General features: G+C 38.3%; 1 protein-coding gene and 1 long non-coding RNA gene across 7 annotated transcripts in view; one reads left to right on the top strand and one right to left on the bottom strand.

Annotated features, from left to right (window-relative positions):
- The window catches only part of LOC116279404 (uncharacterized), a 79,267-nt gene extending 63,245 nt beyond the window's left edge, over positions 1 to 16,022 (bottom strand). For 2 of the 3 annotated variants that reach the window (XR_012058946.1, XR_012058945.1), the window contains exon 1: positions 15,228 to 16,022. This is a non-coding gene — a long non-coding RNA (uncharacterized lncRNA). Of the gene's footprint in view, positions 1 to 4,488; positions 4,680 to 15,227 lie in introns of those variants that run through there. The other variant, XR_012058947.1, reaches the window with a different exon arrangement.
- Positions 1 to 20,927, top strand: part of UGP2 (UDP-glucose pyrophosphorylase 2) — an 86,410-nt gene that overhangs the window by 21,151 nt on the left and 44,332 nt on the right. Inside the window, exon 2 of one of the 4 annotated variants that reach the window (XM_072937649.1) lies at positions 5,416 to 5,513. In XM_072937649.1, the coding sequence (XP_072793750.1) occupies positions 5,468 to 5,513 (46 nt within the window). In that variant the 5' untranslated portion in view covers positions 5,416 to 5,467. Of the gene's footprint in view, positions 1 to 5,415; positions 5,514 to 16,152; positions 16,425 to 17,101; positions 17,436 to 20,927 lie in introns of those variants that run through there. The other 3 variants (XM_006201503.3, XM_072937651.1, XM_006201502.4) reach the window with 3 other exon arrangements.

The following is a 20,927-nucleotide window of genomic DNA, read 5'->3' as shown; positions in this document are numbered from 1 at the left end:
CACCACTCACAAGGGAAAAATGGCAGTGGAACTCCCAAGGAGAGAGGAATCAGGGGCTACATGTCAAGGATATGTCCCTCAGTAGCAAGGTAGGGAATCTCTGGGTCAGAGAGCTCTGAAGGACAACAGCAGTTTGAGGTCTTTTATAGCTACAGGGTTTGTGTTACTTATAGCTAAAAGATGTTAGGTAGAGTTTCATGGGGGATCCCAAGCAAGCAGGATCTAAGTGGCTAGAATCTGGGGTACACTTAAAGCAATCAGATGTGTAAGAATTTGAGTTTGGCACTGGCGGGCTTTGATCTAACAATCCTAGTCTACTTTAAATAAGTAAATAACACAGGGACCAACATACAGAGGCTATCTTTAACTTATTTATATAACAATTGGGTAATCTGTCCTTTCTCTCTGGGTATTTTTAAGATCTCCTCTTTATCTTTAGATGTATATTTATTTATTTATTTTTCTTCTCTCCACTATGTCTCCTGAACTTCCCAAGAATGCTCCCAACTCAAAGTTTTTGCACGTTCTGGAACTGCAGCTTGGAAAGCAATTCCTCCAGATTTATTTTTGGCTTGCTTCCCAACTGGTTCAAGTCTTTGCTCAATTACTCCCTCAGAGAGGCTTTCCCTGATCCCCACTTCAAACTTTCTTCCTACCCTCCTTTATTTTTCTTCATAGAACCAATGACTAATTGACATTTTCTTAAATATTTGTTAATCATCTTCCTCCCTCCCCCAAAAAAATATGCCCACAAGGGCAGAGACTCAGTTTTATTCACTGCTGTATCCTCAGAACCCAGAATAGTACTTGGAACAGTAAGTACTTAAGTGTTTGTTGACCTAATGAATAATGGCCTCTCCTCTATGCTTAATTTTTTTTTCTTTATAGCCAGATAAATTCTCTTCTGTGTATCTATACTGATGGGACAAATATAGCTGCCCCAGAATGACACACATTCCACAAGTGATCAACACAAATTAATCAGCATTTCTGAGTTCTAATTCCAAATTCCTAGGAAAGAAAATCTGACCAGTACAGCTTGGGTCAACAGCCTCTAATAGGTCCAATTAGGTATGGTTAGGCGCTAGGTCATAAAGTGCCTTTGGCCACAGAGGTCTCACCATGATGGAGTAGAAGTATTTAGAAAAGGGAGGGTCTGGGCAAGAAGATACTCAAAAAATGTCTCAGATATGTTGTAAAGACAAGTTGAGGAAAACCGAAAGCCACCATAGAAATGTAGGCAATTAAAGTTCACTGATAGATGAAACATTACATAGAGTAAATAAGATAAAAATTTTGGTGATTCAAGGTCATCCTTGGCATTTGTTTACATTGTGGGAATATTTTTAAATTTTCATTTCTCTTGCTTTATCTTCTTCCTACTTAATCCATTGCTTGGACTCCTTATGTTTTAAATTCTTGACGCTGCTCCAGCCTTTCCTACCTTGAGCCTTAAGTAATCTTTAAAACTTATCAACCACTCCTTTCTTGCTAAGTGATGGTAAAATTGCCTGTCATTTTGTTTCTCAAGAAAATTGCCTAATATTTGCTTCTGTGAGGAAATATACCACTTTATGTTATAGAAGCTTATGAATTTATATTTTGTATGTATTAAAAACAGATACATATTTTAAATTGTTATGATACAAATAATTCATGTGTGAATTAAAAAAACTTCAAACAGATGAGTAGAAAAATGAAAGATAAAAATGCAGTCCAAACACTGTCCACAACATACTTCTACTTCCTAGAGCAGTTTGTTGACAAGGATCCAAGTAAGAAACACATTTTACACACAAACACACACATACACACACACACAGATGGAAAAAGTTTCACCAATTTTACTTACTCATACTTTTGTTTATCTCTTCTTCTAATGTAGGTTGTAAGCCACTAAACTGATTTCACTCCCACAGTTAGAAAAACACTGCCCTGAGGTAATTACATCAAACTATTTTTAGTACTTTTGATAGTCACCTCCATAGTTGAAAAAAATATTCATATACTGCCACTTTTTGGTTCAATTCCTGACATTTTAAAATTGATTCCACACTTTGTAAATAAACAATAAGAATTTAGCTTAATTGCATTACTCTCCATTTTCTTCTCCTAACTTCTCTTTACAATTTTTATTATAGTACATTAAGTTTTATTTGTTACTTTACTGCTTTAAAGAATATACTTAAACCTCTAAACCTCTATTTCTTGATCTACCCTTAGAAAGTGTCCACCCACACTTCAGAAAGCGTCTCGAGTCCTCCATTATGTAAGATTAATACATTTACATTCACTCCCCTCCATTTCCCAACTTTCATTGGCTGTACCACTACTTTTACACTGCCAATACTTAGGACAGTATTTACTGTTAGAATAATTAAGTCTTCTGCACTTTGTCTTTAGATATATTTTGAACAGTGAAGTTTTTTCAGTAGTAAACTTTTGTAAATCTTACTATACTACTGAATCAAATAGTATATATGAATGTACTTGTAAAAAGGGAAATGTAAACCATATAACTACATCTAAACTCATTGAAGGAGAATATTCTAGATGTCAATGTCAAATGGATTCTCTCTTTTTTTTTAATATGATCATTGATTACTCATAATAATGTCAACAGTTTGTTTCCTCTTTGGACCACAGCTTACACAATTTTTTGCCTTACTACTAAGGATTCTGTCTCTCTTTGGTTAATGATGGAAAAAGATATATTACCTTATTAAAATTATCAAGGTTTTAAATCATGCCATTTCATAAAATGAATTTACTTTTTCTTAAAGATATTCTTCTGAAATCCTTTTAACTTCCTGTTCTTATTACTACTGATTACTTAGGAAGTCTAAATACTTGTGCTGAAATATCTTTTTACTGCACTCCTGGAGCAGATCCTATTATTGGTTTCCCATGTTTCTTTCTTGAGTTCTCTTCATTTTGCTAGAATATTTCCTTAAGCAGTTTTTCTTTTTCTGGAAAGGTGAATAAGAGGTTAAAAAAGTGAAAAAGTCCCAAATTTGTCCTATTCCTTAGATATTTTGTCTGTCTGTAGAAATCTAGGTTTAGAATTAATTTTCCCTTAGAACTTTATAGGTATTGCTCTACTGTCTTCTAATAATCAATGCTGCCGATAAGATAAATGGCAAACTTCAATCTTTTTCAATCTCCCTATCACACTTGTAAAGGTAACTGACAACCTCTATTTGGCTAATCTCTCTTTTCTGTGCTCAGTTTAATTAAACTCTCATAATTCGCCTTTTCTGATACTGTCCTCTCTAAGCTTTATACAACACATTATGCTGGTTTTCTTAAATAATTGGCTACTCTTGCTCATCCTCCTTCACATTTTCCCTTTTTCTATGTGAACTCTAAATGTTGGAGTTTCTATATCTACTTTCCTATTCTCTATGTCTTCTCCCTATATATATGATCTTATATCAGTTCTTGTGCTTTAAAAACTATCTGCTGACAATTCCTAAATTTACATCAGTAGGCTAGACTTCCTTGCTAAGCTCCAAATTCACAACTATCAGCTTGACATCCCTCTTGTCTCATAGTTATTTCAAACTAAGCATTCCAAAATGAATTTCTCTCTCTAAATCTGGATCTCCCTCAGGCTTTATATCTCAATAGCTGGTGCTATGATGAACTGTCATCCTCGTCTTCCCTTTCATTCAGTCCACATCACTCCTCCCTCTTCATCCGATTCATCATCAATTCCTGTTATTTCTACCTTCAGAATATAGCTCTATCCTCTTTTAAAAAAAGTGTAAACCAGATCATATCAGTTCCCTACTTTAAATGACCAAACGGCTTTTCAAGCATTTAGGATAAAATTCCAAATCTATACACCCAGCCCTGCATGCTTGATTCCTTCCTACTTCTCCACTCATTTCTTGCCTCTCGCCACTGTCCACTCATTTGTTTCCTCACTCCAGCCTCCTGTCGTCTCCTGGAATGCACAGTGCTCTTCTATCTCAGAGCGTCTGCACTTGCCAGTCTATCAGGCACACTTTCTCCTCAGGTCTTTATATGGCTGACTCCTTTTTATCCTTCAGATTTTGGCTAAAATGTGCAGAGCCTCCATGTTAACCTATACACGGACTCTGTGAATGAGGAAAAGATACCCTTCTGGAGAGCACAGTGTGGGTTGGATTTGAGCTCCCACAGATAGCAATCTAAATGCCACCTCCCAGAGAGGCTTTTCTTGACCCCTTCACCATATTAATGCTCCCTCTTATTCTGGGTCACAGCACTCAGTTTATTTCATTCATGGCTTTTCATTCAATCTGCAATTTTTAAGTAATTATTATTTTATTTACTTGTTTATAGTCAGCCACCCCTAATTAGGTCAGGAACTTCTCAATCAAGTTTATTATAAGCCTACAGCCTGCTAGTGCCTGGTTTATGTAGGTGTTCAATGAATATTTGTTGAATGAATAAATGAATGAAACTGTGCTCTGAAATTGCATAAGAATTTAAAAAAGAAAATGGTTTAAGTCATCCAGTTTTATTCTTCACGAACACATTTCATCTGAAAATGTATTTTTCTTCACATCATCATTTACTATTTATTTCCATCCCTTCAATTGTTTCTGTTCTGTTTCCTGGAACCTCTTTTTGATACATCGTAGGATTTGAGTGGGATTTATCCATTGCCCCAGAGTTGGTGATATGTCAACCTGAGAACAAAGAGGTGTTATGTATCTCTCAGTTTAAAGAGAAAGTTTCAATAATTAGAGGTTTGCTGCTGGCAACCCCAAACCCCTTCCCCATTTATCCCCAGTGTCAATGCCTAGAAGATTGAGGAAAAATAGTGAAAACAGAAATGGTCTGAAGACTGAAAATCACTTCTCACAAGAAGGGAGGAGCAACATCAACTTCAACTGTTGGATATATTTTAGGTAGCCTTCTTATTGATCTGCCCAGTACTACCTTAAGTGGGGAAAGGAGAAATAAGAGAGATGGGAGGGTGGAAAGTAGGAAGCAGAGAAGTGTGATCAGACCCCTCGGTGTGGCAAGGAAGTAGGAGTTTCTCATTGGCCAAATAACTCCTTGGAAAGGAGCAGGGTTTAAGTCATTTTGCTAACGTCCCACTTAAGAGAGCAGAATTTAGGTAAGGGGATCCTTGTAGCAAGAGTCTGTGGGGTGAATTATCAGTTTTAAGAGCTGAGGTAGGTTAAAAGAAGTCAAGTTTGCACCAGATCTCCCAGGTCAGGGAACCACATAGCTGAAAGTTCTCAAAGCACTCCTTCTGGCCCCACAAATCATATATATGCTGCATTAGAAACCTAGCATTTGCATCTCTGCCACATAGAAGTGAATGAGGAACAACCAACAAAAAACTACCTGAACTGTAAAAGAACTCTTTTACTCAACTAAAGAGATACTTATCACTCTTCCCCATTTTTGCTCCAGTCTCCCAACTCCTGAGAAACTACCACTAGAAGGAGAGGAAAGAGAAGTGAAAATGCAGGCCATGCTTCTTCTCCAACTGCAGGTTCCTGGATCCACAGGTAAAGCCTGAGCAAAAATGAGGGGGGAATGGGAAAGTGAAATTTAAGCAGAATATGAAATCGGCACTTCACACTGAACTACTAAATCTTAACAGCCAAAAGTAACCCACAAACTATGTAATCTGCCCAGTGTGTGTCTTCAAGAGGCAGGAAAGGGCAATTGGACAGATCATGTTTGAAGGAAGTATTTAGAAAAAAAAAAAAAGAAGTTTCACGTTTGGGACACAACTAGTACCAACAGTTGAATAAAATGAACACAGGTGGATAATGAAATTTCTGAATTGATACACCACATGTCATAACTTTTCTCTCATATTCTCCATGTCTCTTTGCTGTATTTTTAGGAATTTTTTGGATTTTACCTTTCAACCCTCTATCAAATGGTTTGATTTTGGCAATCACATTTTTAATTCCCAAGCATTATTTCTTGTACTCTGCCTTTTTTTATATAGCGTGTTGTCTTTTAAATGTATGTAGTATTTTTAATTCTTTGAATTAATCTTCATGTTTAAATTTTCTGTTTTATCATTGTTCCTCTCTTTGATGCAGTTGCTTTTCTTTAAATAGCTGATGATTCTTGATTTTCTGTATTCATGAATGAAGGACTACATTGATTAATACTAGTGCTGGAAATATGAGTTTTCTTTGTTGTTGGGTAGGTCTGTATTTTAAACATAGCTTTTATTTTTATTACCCAAGTAATACCTGTTCATAGTAGAAGTAATAGCAAATGAAAATAATCAAAAAGATAAAATTTGTCCATAACCTCATCACCCAGAAGCAACCATTAACATTTTGTGTATTTTTATTGTCTTAAATAACAAACAAGCAAGCAAATCTTTTTATAAAAGTTTATAAAAACTGTATTTTTACAGTTTTTCTGATTTTTCTCCCCACTTAAAGACTATTTTTCCATGTTAGTATATATACTACCATCTTTTAATGACTGACAGTATCTTTTGATACTGATTTAAAATATATTTATTATATTTTAACTACTTCCTTATTAGTGCATTTGAGTTATATCTTTGCAAGAAATATCCTTGTATACACAATGCATCTTCGAAGTAATATATTTTAATTATGTTTAAAAATATATTTTAAAATTTAAACCCTATCTTTTTCCACTTAAAGTATCTGCAGAAAAGCAGATCTCCAAGTGTAGGGACATTGATTTAACAAGAAAAGTGATCAAAGGAAATCTCTTCTGAAAATTTGGAGAACAGTTTAGAGGTAAGAAATAAGTGGGCTGAAAAACACAACCCCAGTATGCAAAGATTAAGGCCAGTTCTGGGGCTAAACATAGTCAATGAGCGTGGTTTAATTTTTCCTTGACACTACATTTATGGGTCTATCAGTTACCTTGTACTGTGTAACAATACATAGTACTGGATATAGCTCAGCTGGGCAATTCTTCTCCTGGTCTCATCTGTGTCACTCATGTGACCAGTATGACTCATCAGGCAGTCTGACTAGAGCTAGAGAGCCCACAGTGGGCTCCAACACATGTCTGACAATGCTGGTTGGTCTAGGGGACCTCAACTGGAAAAACTTGTTTCTACTTCATGTGGGTTGTCATTTTCCAGTAGCTTAGAATGGGCTTCTTCATACAGTGGTATAAGGGCAGCATTCCAACAGAGGAGACTAAAAGCTGAAAAGCTACTTGAGGCTACGGTTTGTATGTCACACATCATTTCTGCCTCATTGTATTGATCAAAGAAAGTCACCAGACCAATGCAGACTCAACAATATCAGGGGAAAGACTCCATCTCTTAATGGGAGGAATGACAAAGTCACATTGCAAAGGAACAGGACACAGGGATGGGAAGAATTGTGGTCATCTTTGCAAACACTCTACAACAAAACTTGTTTCAAAATGTCTCCTTTAGTGTTCTGAAAGTAAATTTATAAGTTGACTATTTGCCATCCAAAACATGTTTCCTGAAGAAATAATGGGAAAACTCTAATGTACACCTATAAAACATTCTATAGCTTTTAAAGCTCATTCATAAATATCTCATTTGATAATTCATTCAACAAATTTGAGTGCCTCTCATGTACCAAAGACTGTGATATGTTCTGAGGATCCAAGATAGAGATGGTCCTTGCTCTCAAAGAGCTTACAGTCTGTGAGGTAAAACATATATTTAATAAGTAATAACAATATCAAGATTAATGTTACAGCAAGGCAATACAGGAAATCATCAGGTGAAATCATCATTACTCATACTCTCCCAACACTGGGTGAGATGATCTTCATGATAACTCTGTAGGAGGCAAGACAGGATATTAGCTGTTATTCTCATCTTTAGGTAAGGAAACTAAGGCTTATAGAGTTAACCAAGTAATTCACCCAGGGTTTTCAGGTTCTAAGTGGCACAACTCAGAATAAAAAAGAGGTTATTTTCCAAAATCTGCTTTTTCCAATATACTCTTCTGCCTCCCTAGAAACCAATATTGTCATGAGAACCTGAAACAGAAAAAAATACTAATAAATTAAAATGAACAAACAAAAAAAACTGTTGGATGATGGTACATATTTGTAGGGATTCTTCTGAAGGGACTTCAGTGCTTTTTCATCCAAGGATCCTTTAACAACATGGGTTTGAATTGTGGGATCCACTAATAGGTGATTTTTCTTCAATAAATACAGTACCTGTATCTTCATTTTACAGATCTTTAACTAAGTGTGGGGAAAAACTGGTGTCCAGTTAGAGATCACAATAGGCGGAATCCTCAGAACTAGTGTTTCAGTCCTGATCCTATCTAAACTGCTTCAGCTTCCTGCCCTTGGATGAATTATTTATCAGTTCCTTTGATTTTGAGGCAGAGATACCAGTAGCTGGATTTTCCACTGCATAGGTGGGGTCAGCCCCCGCCGCCATGTTGTTCAAGGGTCAACTGTTCTGTACAACATATATAATCTAGTACGCCTATCTATACAAGGAATTCTGCTTTCTTCGTAAATCTCTCTGGATCCTAGAATCTAGAGTGTTATCATTGGAGTTCATTATATTGAGAAACAGCCATTAAAAAACATTATACCTGAAGGAGTTCTTTAACATGACTATCTACAGACAACAAAAAAGATTAGATGAGAATGACAAAACTGAATTTCCACAAAAGAATGAACTATACTATATCCAGTTTACTAAGCAATGAACTTACTTAAGAATATACATGTCTTGGTCTCAAATTTGTTTGGAATAAAAAAGGATATAAATTATAAATAAATATATGGACACATACCAACACACACAAAAATTTCAAACCAGTAGTATTATTTTAGTCCTTCTCACTAGGAAACTGGTAAAAACCCTCAAGCTAACATGGCTTAAGGAAAGTTTTGGTCTATCTGGAACCTTTTTTTTTCATTATCCTGTTATTCCATTTGTGGCTTTTTCTGGTCTCCATCCCATGCTGGTTTGTGTTAGAAAGGTTTACATATCAAACAACTTAACGTCTCTGAATCTGTCTGTAATGCTCAAATTCAGACAATAGTCTTCAATAAATGTATTCCTATTATTCAAATAATCTTAGTTGTAAATTGTTACCATATAGATCCATGCAAAGTCAGAACTTCAGCAGCTTTGCCAACCTCTAACGTTTTCTCTATAAAATTGTTTGAAAGTCACTGATCATTGAGAATGGCCTCTTTCTCCCAGCACAGCTCTCTGCTTCAAATTTTCATTTTCTTGGTGTGCTGCCCAGCAGTGGTGGGAGCGGTAATATAGACCAGAATTTTCTAATTCTATGCTTTGGATGGCCTACAGCTGTGAACCAAGTTATTAAGCCTTTCAGGCCTGGGGCAGGCAGTTGGGACCCCCGGGTTGGTTGCCTCCAGCTTCTTGCAGGCTTTATCAGAGGATGGCACAAGAAGAGCAGAGCCTCCTCCACAGGTGAAGTGGATGATGAAACATGTCCAGTAGTTCCCCAGGCTTCTTATCCAAGGTGAGTAGTAGTATGCTCGGCAGTTGGCTGCTGAAGAAGATGTCCAGATGGTAGAATACGTCCTTGGCTATGCTCAGCACATTGCAGCCAGCATAGAGCTCCTGGACAGAGCAACTCTGATGGCTCTGAAACTCTGACTTCACAGACATCAGATACTTCTGATTGTTTGCAGCTGACGTGACCTTTTAATGGCATCCAAAGTTGTTTTGGTCTGACTGATCCAACAATGCATGTGTGTTTTACAAATGAAAGCTTCATCATTATTTTCAAATACTTGCTAGAAAAAAGTTCAGTTGGATTTAAAATCCATTTGCCTTATCACATCAAGTTTCATCATTCTGTTCATCAATAAAAAGGGCTGTTACAGTCTTTGAACAGAATTTCAACCATTCTACTTTTCTGAATGGTTGCAAAAGAAATGATTTAAATGATTTTTTTCTTTTTTATCACTAATTTGTGCAATGTTTCTCATGAATGGTGACTGTACTCATTTCCTATTGCTGAGGAAACAAATGACCACAAACTGGGTGGTTTATAACAATATATTTATTTTCTTACAATTCTGGAAGCCCAAAGTCTGAAATGGATTTCTCTGAGCCGAAATCAGTGTTAGCAGGGGCTGCACTCGCTTTGGAGGCTCTAGGGGACAATCATTTCCTTGCCTTTTCCAGTTTCTGGAGGCTGTCTTCATACTTCAGCTCATAGCCTTGAAACATGTCACATTTTCTCCCTCTGTTTCCATCATCACAACACTTTTTTCTTGTGTCTTCAAATCTCCCTCTGCCTACATTTAATAAGGACACCTGTGATTACATTTAGGGCCTACCCAAATAAACCAGGGTAATCTCTCCATTTGAAAATGCTTAAAGTCTCTGTTACCATACAGGGTAACACTTACAGGTCCCAGGGATTAAAAACTGGATATTTTGGGGGGCAATTATACAGCTTGATATCAAGAATTTGAAGAGATTATCAGTTGAAAGTCTTGATCAGGAACTACGTATAGCTATTTCAAGACTATAACCTGAATCAAAATGATATGTTCATGCAGGCAAATTCAAATTTCTCATTCAAAAATGTGAAAAGACCTTATCTCAGAGTTTTATACAAATTTGATATTTAATATTTCCTTTATTACTTTGCATTTATTTTTATTTTCATAATTTTATATATATTTAAAAAGCAATTTTTCACCACGTCCAATAAAGATGTCTATGAATTCCCCCCAGGTTACCCCCAGGATGCCAGACAAATATTATCTTCTTTCTGTGTCATGATAAGGAAATAGCTGGGAAATACAGCTCGAAGTTTAGGAAGCTAATACAATGGAGGAAAGAAGGCTGGTGGTGTAAGTGAGCAAAGTGTACATCTATTATAACAGGAAGTCAAAACATAAAATGCCTAAAATCCAGAAAGCAAAGAAATAGTAAAAAAAAAAAAAGCATTTTGAAGTAACTATCAGATATAATTGAGGCAACTGTCAGAAGAAAACTGGTTGCTGCTGGGGTGCAGGGTTGGAGTAAAGAGGGTCAGAGTGGGAGAGCACTACTATGCATTATGGGCATTTTGGTACTTGTTAGCTTTTTTATTTTAAGGCATGCATCCTTATTGAAATAAAATTTTAAAAGCTCAAAATGGTACCAGAACTTAACATTAAAATGCCTCATTTTTTCCTGTGGTCTTTTCTCTAAATATATTACCCATTTTAATGACATAATTACCCAATATTTAATCCTTATCCAAAGAATAGTCCTGAGGTTCTTCTCTTTAATACTTAGTTAGGGTGGTGGGTGTGAAATCCTTAAATTCCCTAAGACTAAGTTAGGGAACAGAAGTTCTTTATCCTTTCCTTCCCAGTGGTAGCACAGGCAGGAAATTTAATAAGCTAGACCAGAGGCAGAGATGTTTGGAAAACTATCAAAAGACATTTAATGGAATGCATGACAGGGAATCTCTAATATGTTTGAAAGAAGAAGGAAAAATAGGATGAAATTGAATACTTTTCTATGTCACAGCTCTTCCCTATGAGGATTTCAAAGTCAACAAGAATAAGTAACCTCATGATCTATGTGTACATCACCTTAGAAAAGCAGAATAATGTTTATTCTATCTTATGAGTTTAGTAAGAGATAATGTAATTTCTTAATGAGGTTTTTTCTTTTTCTGTATTTCCAAATTCTGATTACATAACAATCTACGTTTATTAGACACCCTGAGAAACTACAGAGTGTTTCTTTATGGTTATTCCTGGGCTACTCATTAAAGGAAATGACTCCTCTCCCTTTATAATTAAGGGGGGATCTGCAGATGTACTTTGGTACATGAGTGAAATACAACAATTCTTTGTGCATCACTATTTCTTATCAACACTCTCCTCTGAGCAACATGCAGAACAGGAGAAACAGGAGACAACATAGTAAAGAACTGCCTTCCATGCAACTTTCAAAGGAAAACCCAGAGGGAAATTATTGATAAACACGAACAAGATAATGCATGCTGTGGTTAAACTGCATTCTTGTGAGCCTGATGACTTTTAGAACTACTTGGAAGATTGATTTATCAACTCTGTAGATAATTATCTGTAATGTGAGATAACCCTGTTTTTAAGAATATCTTATTTAAAATAATTGCTACTGTTGTGATATAAAAGTTGTATAATCTTCAAATGTAATTTAAAAATCATACTATGAACAAATAGAAGGATATGTCATAATTTAAATTCACAACTTGTTTCGGAAAACTTCCTGATTCATTAACAACAGGGTGTTGGCAACAGGAAAGAATGAGGTCTTTCTCTTCCTCAAGTATTTGGAAACACCATTCATTTTTTTAGACTACTTATTCATTTGGAGTCTGTTTCACAGATATTATTTAATATATTTTTCCAGTTAACCCTGTTTGGTTACCTTCTGATGCAAGTAAAATGCCTTATTGTTAGGTCTAGCCAATAATTGGCAACTTCTGACTAGGAAACAGTACCCTCTTTGCTCTCTTTCAGTGGGTGGCCTAGGATTTAGATGGATACAGATGGGAGCCAATATTGAATGTGGGCAACAGTTTAGTGTATAATTGTTGCCTGGTTTCTTGGCTAAACACTTTGGGCATGACATAGAAATTTTTACATCTCTGACATGTTCTCCAAAACAGCATTGCTTTATTGTCTTGTGTGTGGGGAAAGTAGGTAGGATAGACAAGAAAAAAGAAATAAAAGACCACACACATTGCTGATCTGTACACTTATTTCATACTTTAGCAATTTCTAACCACCTCTTTTTGGATAATACTCATAATGGGTAGTTAGCAAAGCTTACTGTAAAGTCATCAGGATGTCGCATTTGCTGCTATTACTCTTATACTTTGGCCCAAGTTCGCATTCTAGGTGGAAATAACTAAAACTTAAAAATTTCTTACTTCTAAATATAAATAGAAAATTTAATCTTATTTACTCTCAAAGAGCAGAGAACAGGATACAACCCTGCAAGTTAAAAAGATTTAATGGCACTAAACAGGTCATTCAGTATATACTTATTGAGTGCTTGCTGTGTACCAGACACTGCCAAGCATTACATCTAAAAAGGCACCAAAGAGGGTGCTTAGAAATAGGGCAGCAGTCATTGTTTCCTTGTGTTGATAGAATGTTCCTACCTAAAGAAAAAGAAAAAGATATGGCAAGGGTGTTATACATCCCAGGACATAGAACTGGCTAAATTAAATTTTCTCATGTTTCTACTGGGAAGTAGAAAGGAATGAGAAAATTATAGGGAGAATTTATATCATCCTTGGTTGGTAGCATAAAGTACCAGTGTAAAATTGGCTTCCAGGCTTCTTAGTTTACAATCCATCTCATTCCAACTCATTCCTGTACACACACTCCTTCCCAGCCCCCCATCTTCATCCTCTTTTAGATTCCCCACCCCCAAGTCTCTGCAAAGGTTTAATCTGTAAATCTATCCACCCACGTTACAGATTTCTAGCGACACAGGTATCAACATAATGCATCTTGAAGGAAAATTCCACAGGAGTAAGCTATGCAGAAAAGGATTAAACAAAGACACAGAAAATGATTTTTCAGATATTAAAATGTATAAATATACTTCAGAAACAGGCCAACAGCCTTCTAAGCACACTTGAAACTTCTCCATAGCCATGATCTTTCCCCCTCACTCCATGTGATCTGCCAAGTGAGATTCTTTCTAGAGGCTCTGAAAGAGTGGGAGGCTTTTTTACAAAATGTCTGGGGGTTCAGAATTTAAATTTAAACCACTGTATAAAGAAATTCCAAACCCACCTACACTGCTGGTGGGAATGTAGTTTGGTGCAGCCATTATGGAAAACAGTATGGAGATTCTTCAAAAGACTAAAAATAGACCTACCATATGATCCAGCAATCCCACCTCTGGGTATATATCTGGAGGGAACTCTAATTCAAAAAGATATATGCAGCACTATTTACAATAGTCAAGACATGGAAGCAACCTAAATGTCCATTGACAGACGACTGGATAAAGAAGTTGTGGTATATTTATACAATGGAATACTACTCAGCCATAAAAAAGAATAAAATAATGCCATTTGCAGCAACATGGATGGATCTGGAGATTGTCATTCTAAATGCGGTAAGCCAGAAAGAGAAAGAAAAATACCATATGGTATTGCTCATATGTGAAATATTAAAAAAAAAAGGACATTATGAACTCATCTACAAAACAGAAACAGGCTTGTAAACAATTTTATAGTTATAGGGAAAGTGCATGAGAAGGGATAAATTTGGGAGTTTAAGATTTACAAATGTTAGCCACTATATATAAAAATAGATTAAAAAACAAATTTCTTCTGCATAGCACAGGGAACTATATTCAATATCTTGTAATAACTTTTAATTAAAAAGAATATGAAAATAAGTATATGTATGTATATATGCATGACTGGTATATTGTGCTGTATGCCAGAAATTGACACATTATAACTGACTGTACTTCAATAAAAAATAAATAAAGAAGAAATTTCATTTTACAGCATACTATTTGAAATTGTATTTGGGAATAGAGCTTCTACAGTGCTACTTCTCTAAGAGCCAACCTCTGGATGGATATAGACTTAACCACTAAAGACCAGTAGTTGCTTTTTGGAGATTTCTAGAGGCAGCAAATTGCACCATCCTTTGGTACTATATCTCAATATTTGCTCACTCATAAATCAAGATGTCAGTCTTAGGTATTACCAAATGCTCTCGCTGCAATTAAAACTCACTTCCTCTACCTCAGTCTTCTGTGCAGGCAGAAAATAACTGATCATTCGTTCTACAATTAACTTTATATAATTAAAGACTCTTCATTGCTCTTCAACTTTGTCATTTGCAGGTTAAGCAATCATGTGGGGTTCAAATCTTTCGGTAGTATTTTAATTTGGTATTAATGCTGATGGATAAATACTCCTTATTTAATGCTAGAACAACTTCTCCACTGTACACAAAGGATGTGGAGATTCTGATTAAGATCTTCAGTCTCCAAATGCAGTTACTATAGTTATCTGGGTTTTAGACACTTCTTTGGTTTTATTTGGGGAAACATTTTATAGCTGAGATGTTTTGGGGTGTAATCTTTTTGGATTTCACATATGAAATATAGTACCAAGGGTTGTCATTCTCCAATATGACAAATGAATCACTGGCCTTTTCTGTGTTACTTCAATATTTCCATACGAATATGTAGCGCTACAAAAAGTTTGTTTAGAGAATGAGTTATTTAAAAATTCTCACTTTACCTTGGTTGATTAGTGTTGTCCATAGTCTCAAACTTGAGAATGAGTTGGTTTATGGGAGGTACCTAGAGAGAGCGCTGACAATTTATTTGTCCTGATGCAGGTAGGTTGAGTCATGAATTGTAAAGTCTGAGACACACCCAATCACAGGCAGGCGAGGCGCACTGGGTCTTACAGGTTAGGTGGGGTTGGCCATACCAGGTGTGATTTAGCGGGCGCTGGGCTGGCTCTCTTGCAGTTCCCACGTCATCGAATACGTTCTTTTAACGTCCTCTTACCATGAGGACTTCAAAAATCTATTAAAGCATGTCTTGAGGGGTAACTAAAGCCACTTCCACTTTAAACAGAAAAGTAAACGCCTATCACAGCGGAAATCTTTACAGGAATAGGAGCCGGGGTGGTGCTTCGGGTGTGAGAGCTTTCACCTGGCATTTTCTTCGAAGCCCTCAATCCCCCTCCTGTTAGTGTGCCCCAGACATCCCACTGCTTTACTCCTTAACGCATCTTTACCCTCCTGAGACGAGCTGTATTAAGAGACTTTGTGTCTACTGAGAAGGGCCGGGGCGCTCTCTGGGGAGTTGCTGTGGGCGTGCTCTGGCTCCACCCGCCAGACAGATAACTTCAGTCTCTGGTAAGCGGAAACACTTCTTAAGGACTGAAAAAATAAGCACTCGTGCTTCAGGTTCTCTCCCTTGTCTGTGGAAGTTTGGGAGTCTTACTGGTGAAACAGTCCTTGCCCAGACGCCGGAGGTGGGGCTCCTACGCGCGGGATTCCAAGGCTGGGCTCAGCGCCCACCTCCGCCGGGCTCCCTCGAGCCGCAGACGCTCCGCCCCTGCCACCTCTGCGCGTCTCATTGGCCAGGCCCCGAATCCGCCTCGGCACCTGACTGGCGGCTGCGCCTGTCTGTCTGCGCCGCGGGGACATTTCCGCATTGAGGGGGGCTGCTCCAAATGGAGGGGGAGGGGAGGTGTTTAGGAGAAAGTGGGGGCTTTGGGTGTCGGGATCCCGCAGCCAGGTGGACGGAGGGGGTCAGCAGCTGGACTGCAGCCACTAGCGGGGGTTTCGAGGTGTGCATGTGTGAGGGGAGCGGGGGAGAGAGAAGGGCGCCTCAGAGGTGACATTCTCTCAGCTTGCGAGCCTTCTTCCCAGGGCGCCATAAACGCCCCCAATTTCCCAGCTGCTAAAGGAGAAAGAGGAAGGTGGGTCTCCGTGGCGGTTTGGGGAGGGGCCGGGAAGGGCTTCCCACCACTCCTTGGGCGGGTGTGTTTTCCTCTCCGAGGCGTGTAGAGCCCCTTTCCCTCACCCGCAGTGTGGTCCCGGAGGCCGAATTTGGGGTTCGAAAGAGCGCAGAGCAGAAGGGACTAGAATTTGTGAGGGGAGGGAAGGGCCCTCCGGGTTTCCCAGCCATGGGACTCGGGGCGGCATACGGGTTCTCCCCTCGGAGAGGCGCCCTGGTGTCCGCTGCGGGGGAGGGGCGCCGGAGGCTTCGGCCCCTCGCGAGAAGGAGCGGCGGCAGGGTTGCTTGCCGCGGGGAGGCGCAGGGCTGGAGGCCCTTGGCCGGCTCGCGCGCCAAATTCTTAGCGCCTCCTAGTCCCGGGATATTTATGGGCTGGTAGAAATGGTTGCAACGTCCCCCTTTGCCGGCTTCCTCCGCCTCCCGACCCCTGCTTGGGCGGGGGCCGCTAGTGACCGGGGTTTCCCGGGGAACCGGCCGGAGGCTGGACGGCCGCAAGGGGAGGGGGAGCTGGGGGTGCGGCCAGCCAGTGCCTGCTGCCGTCCAGCCCCGGAGGGCGTGGGGATCCGGGGGTGGTGGAGTAGCCGCTGTAGGTCCGCCTCTTTCATTGATGAAATTTAAGTTCGTGTGATTTTACCTTTTCCGGGAGTTTCCAGCTGGCCCTCATTTGTGTCAGGGGTGCCGTGTAGGCTGGAGTTTCAAGCCGACTCAGTCTCACCAAGTTTCTGTCTTTTGGCAGTGGAGGAGGTTTTCCTGGGTGTATTTTTTTTTTTTTCTTTGAGGCAGTTTCAGTCGCTTTGCATAAATACTCCCTTAAGTGGCCAAACCTAGGAAGAGGAGAAAGAACTCGTCGGTTATTAAAGCAGGGGTGGAAGAGAGACCTGCCTTATAGCGTGACTTCTCTAGAAATTTAAATATATCTATATAAACGCCAGAGTACTTTAATAAATCCCTAAAATGTCCAGATTTGTACAAGGTAAGACACGCTTCTTATCTCCCGGGTTGCTTTAGCAGTACCGAATTGGGGTACTGGCAGTCGAGAGGTTGGTGGGTGGTTTGAAAGTGGAAATGTTCATTTGAGATACTATTTGCGAAACCCTTTTCGTTAAATTGACATTTGAGCTGTCTTGGGCTGCTGGGTTGGCATTTCAGATACGTATAATTTATCCCCCTGTACTCTGCTGCGTATAGTTCTGCCTCCCTGAAATCAGGTTAGTAGCACTCTGGCTCCCCGGGATAGTGGCTGTAAATGATGGTAAAATAGGATTTTTGCTGTTGATTAATCCCTGTTCTCTTCTCCTGGTCGAAGTCCAGGTAACTCTGTGGGTGCAGACGGGAAGGGGAACTGAGAGGGCTGAGGAAAGGCAGGTGGGTTTTGCCAGGACTGTTGGGGAAGCTTTAGTGTTCTTAGCTTCTCCGTTTGAGTGTACGTGGTCTGAGTCTCAGATTCATTTATTGCGAAACCGGGAGTAGCTTGTAGAAGCTGGAGGTCATTTCAGCAGGAGAAATGACTTTGCTGCATTGCTGTGTTTATTTTTTTTCCTTCTTTGAAATCTGGAAAGATTATTAAGGTTTCTTTGAAATTTGAAAATTGCCCTCTAAATTCTACACGTATGTTAAAACAGGTTCAGGGAATGTCTCTCACCAGAGTTAAGCAGTAACGTTGTGTGTGTGTATGTGTACACATTGAAATTGGTGCTACCTTAAACCTCTGACACCAGTTTGTAGCATACACTTGCCTTCTGGTATGCAAGTAAACTCTTTTCTTGCAGACCCCAGAGTGTGAAAGCTTCAGCCATCTTGCTGAACACACAGCTAATAAAGTTCATAACCACTTAATGTGACTCAGTAAATGTAGATGTACTTTAAAAAATTGTCAGTAATTGCCATCATTTGACTCTGAGCATAAAAATGCCCCAGTAGGTTTTACATCACTTTATTAACTTTCTTTGAGTTTTGTATAATAAAGAAATTTTGACTGTGTATTATTATGAAAACAGATGGGACACTTGTGTCTCCCTTTAGAAATAAGCTCAAAAATGTCACTTGTCATTAGACTTTTAAATTCATGTTATGCCTTATATGTGGTGAGAGATGCTTCTTATGTTCTGATTGAATAAATGTCTTAGTCAAGAACAGAAAGTAGAGGTAACTGTTAGAAGTTTGCTGATTTTGTTACAACAACAAAATTCAGTGACCAAAAAGTCAGTATTGCAAGAATATGCTAGAGAAAAGGGGACAAGTCACTTCTCTTTAAAAGTTAATAGTATTAAACTCCAGGTGTTCCTTGTTGTTGTGCTTTAGCGTAACTCACAGGGGTGGTAACGCATTAACTGATGTCGCGTTCTTTGCTGTTAATGGCTAACTGTTTTCAGGATATTCAAAATCAAATGGCAATACCTGTGTATGTTGTTATTCCTTTCTCTGGTCATCCACCTTTTAACAGAATAAGCTTTTTATCTTGGAATACTTTAAGATTTATTGAAAAATAGTACATATATCAAAACTAGGAAATTATTGTAGGTACATGACTATTAACTACAGACTTATTCAGAATATTTTTCCATGATTCAATCCAGTGTTACATTTAGTTGCCATCAAATTTTGCTCTAACTGGTAGTTTTCCTTTTAAATTGGCAGTTTTACATGAAAAGAAGACAGCTCTCCCCTCACCGGAAAAAATTTTTTAACAGGATTTTGCACCTGTTTATCATTGTTTAAATTTGTACTTCACATGTAAACTCTCTCTATGTTTAGCTCTGCTGCTGTTATAAGTGATACCCCTCATTGGCTAGTAACTCTGCTGTCTCCACAGATCAGTTTTTAAGTGTAAGAGATGGAATTTTTGTTTTTGAATTTTTTGGTAGCAGATCAAATTGCTTGATCTTTGCTGTAGCATTTATTGATATTTCCAGTCATTGTCCCTTAGCTTGTGCCACTTCATAAGGAAAGATTGAACAAATATTAGGCCCCTTACCTATTTTCATATGTTGTCTCATTAAGCTTCACAGGAGCCCTGAGAGGTAGTAGATTTTTATCATAACCTTACAGGTAAGGAAACTGAAGTATCTTACCCAAAGTTCACAGCTAGTAAGTGCTGAAATTCACAAGTAAAGGTGTCTAAGCTTTTGTCCTTTCCAGTACCTTTTGTTGCCTCTTACATTAAAAACTTATCAGAAACAGTGGCTTCTTTCTCCAACTAGACTGTCAGTTCCCTGTGGGCAAAGATAATATTATATCCCTGGGGGAAATACGGTGTCTTGAAGTGGTGGGCTTAGTAGTTTAGCCTACATTTTTGGTTGTAGTTATTATTAATAACACCTCTGACAGAAATGTTAAGAAAGATAAAAGGATGGCCCTAGGTTTGAATCCTGTTACTAACAGGATTCAAACTTTTCTGAACTTCGGTTTTTTCTTAAATAAACATTGAGTATTAATATTTATGCCACAGGGTTTTTGAGAGGCTGAAATGAAATGAATTATGTGAATGTACTAGTCACATATTAGATGGCCAGTAAATTTAATTTTTCTTAAAATGGTGGCTTTTCAGATAGCATTGCCATCATAAGTATAACCACATGTCATCAACAGAAACAAGGCACTTAAGATGGTCCTTTGTTTTCCTTTTCCAGGTTTGGTGTTCAGGCCTCTAGCAACTTGGGAGTTGAGATATATATATATATATATATATATACACACATATATATAAATATATATATATAATATATTTAAGATATCTTATAAAATATAAGATATATTTATATATATAAAATATATATATATATTTTTAAGTGTTGGAATGGGAGGGGGAAAGCTTGAACAGTGATGTGAGTATACAGTTGGTGACAATTTTGTTTCAGTCTGGTCAAAAAATCATTAGCTCTTAAAATATGCGTTGCACTATATTGGGATTTCTCATGCATCTCTTATGGTGGGCACTTGAAGTGCAGAAGATCTGGTTATTATACCTGCATGTTGTGCACACATGTTTTTGAATGTCCTGGAAGCTGGTGTTGCTACACTTGGCTTAAATCTCTTCCTCCAAATCTTGGCAGTGTGCTTTATAGGAAAGCTGGGCATTTCCATTCTCAAGCACTTTGATTATCTAAAGTTATTAGGTAGAAATATTCAGTTATTAAAAATACTTAATGTTGATTGGCAGGAGAGTTCTCAGTATATATTCTTTGGCCAAAAGAAGGTTTAGCTTTTGGGCATCTCCCAAGTCTGTGTTCCTCAGGCACTTAGGATTCCTTCTTACAGGAAGGCTCTTCTTTAGTGGAACTATAGCATAATTCCTTAGCTGGTGCATTCTGCTCTCAGGTCACCTTCTGCCTGCCTGTGGAATTATATCTCCATTTGCTAGTTTTCTCCACCTCAGGGGTTGTTGCAGGGGGCCTAGTTATTCTAAATAAACGTGACTGCTAGGTGAGTGAGAAGGGGCCTCTTGTCGCAGTTGGAGGTACCAGGG

This window comes from Vicugna pacos, chromosome 15 (assembly GCF_048564905.1).
Source record: "Vicugna pacos chromosome 15, VicPac4, whole genome shotgun sequence".
NCBI classification, from domain to species: Eukaryota; Metazoa; Chordata; class Mammalia; order Artiodactyla; family Camelidae; genus Vicugna; species Vicugna pacos.
This window is presented reverse-complemented; position numbering and strand designations above follow the sequence as displayed.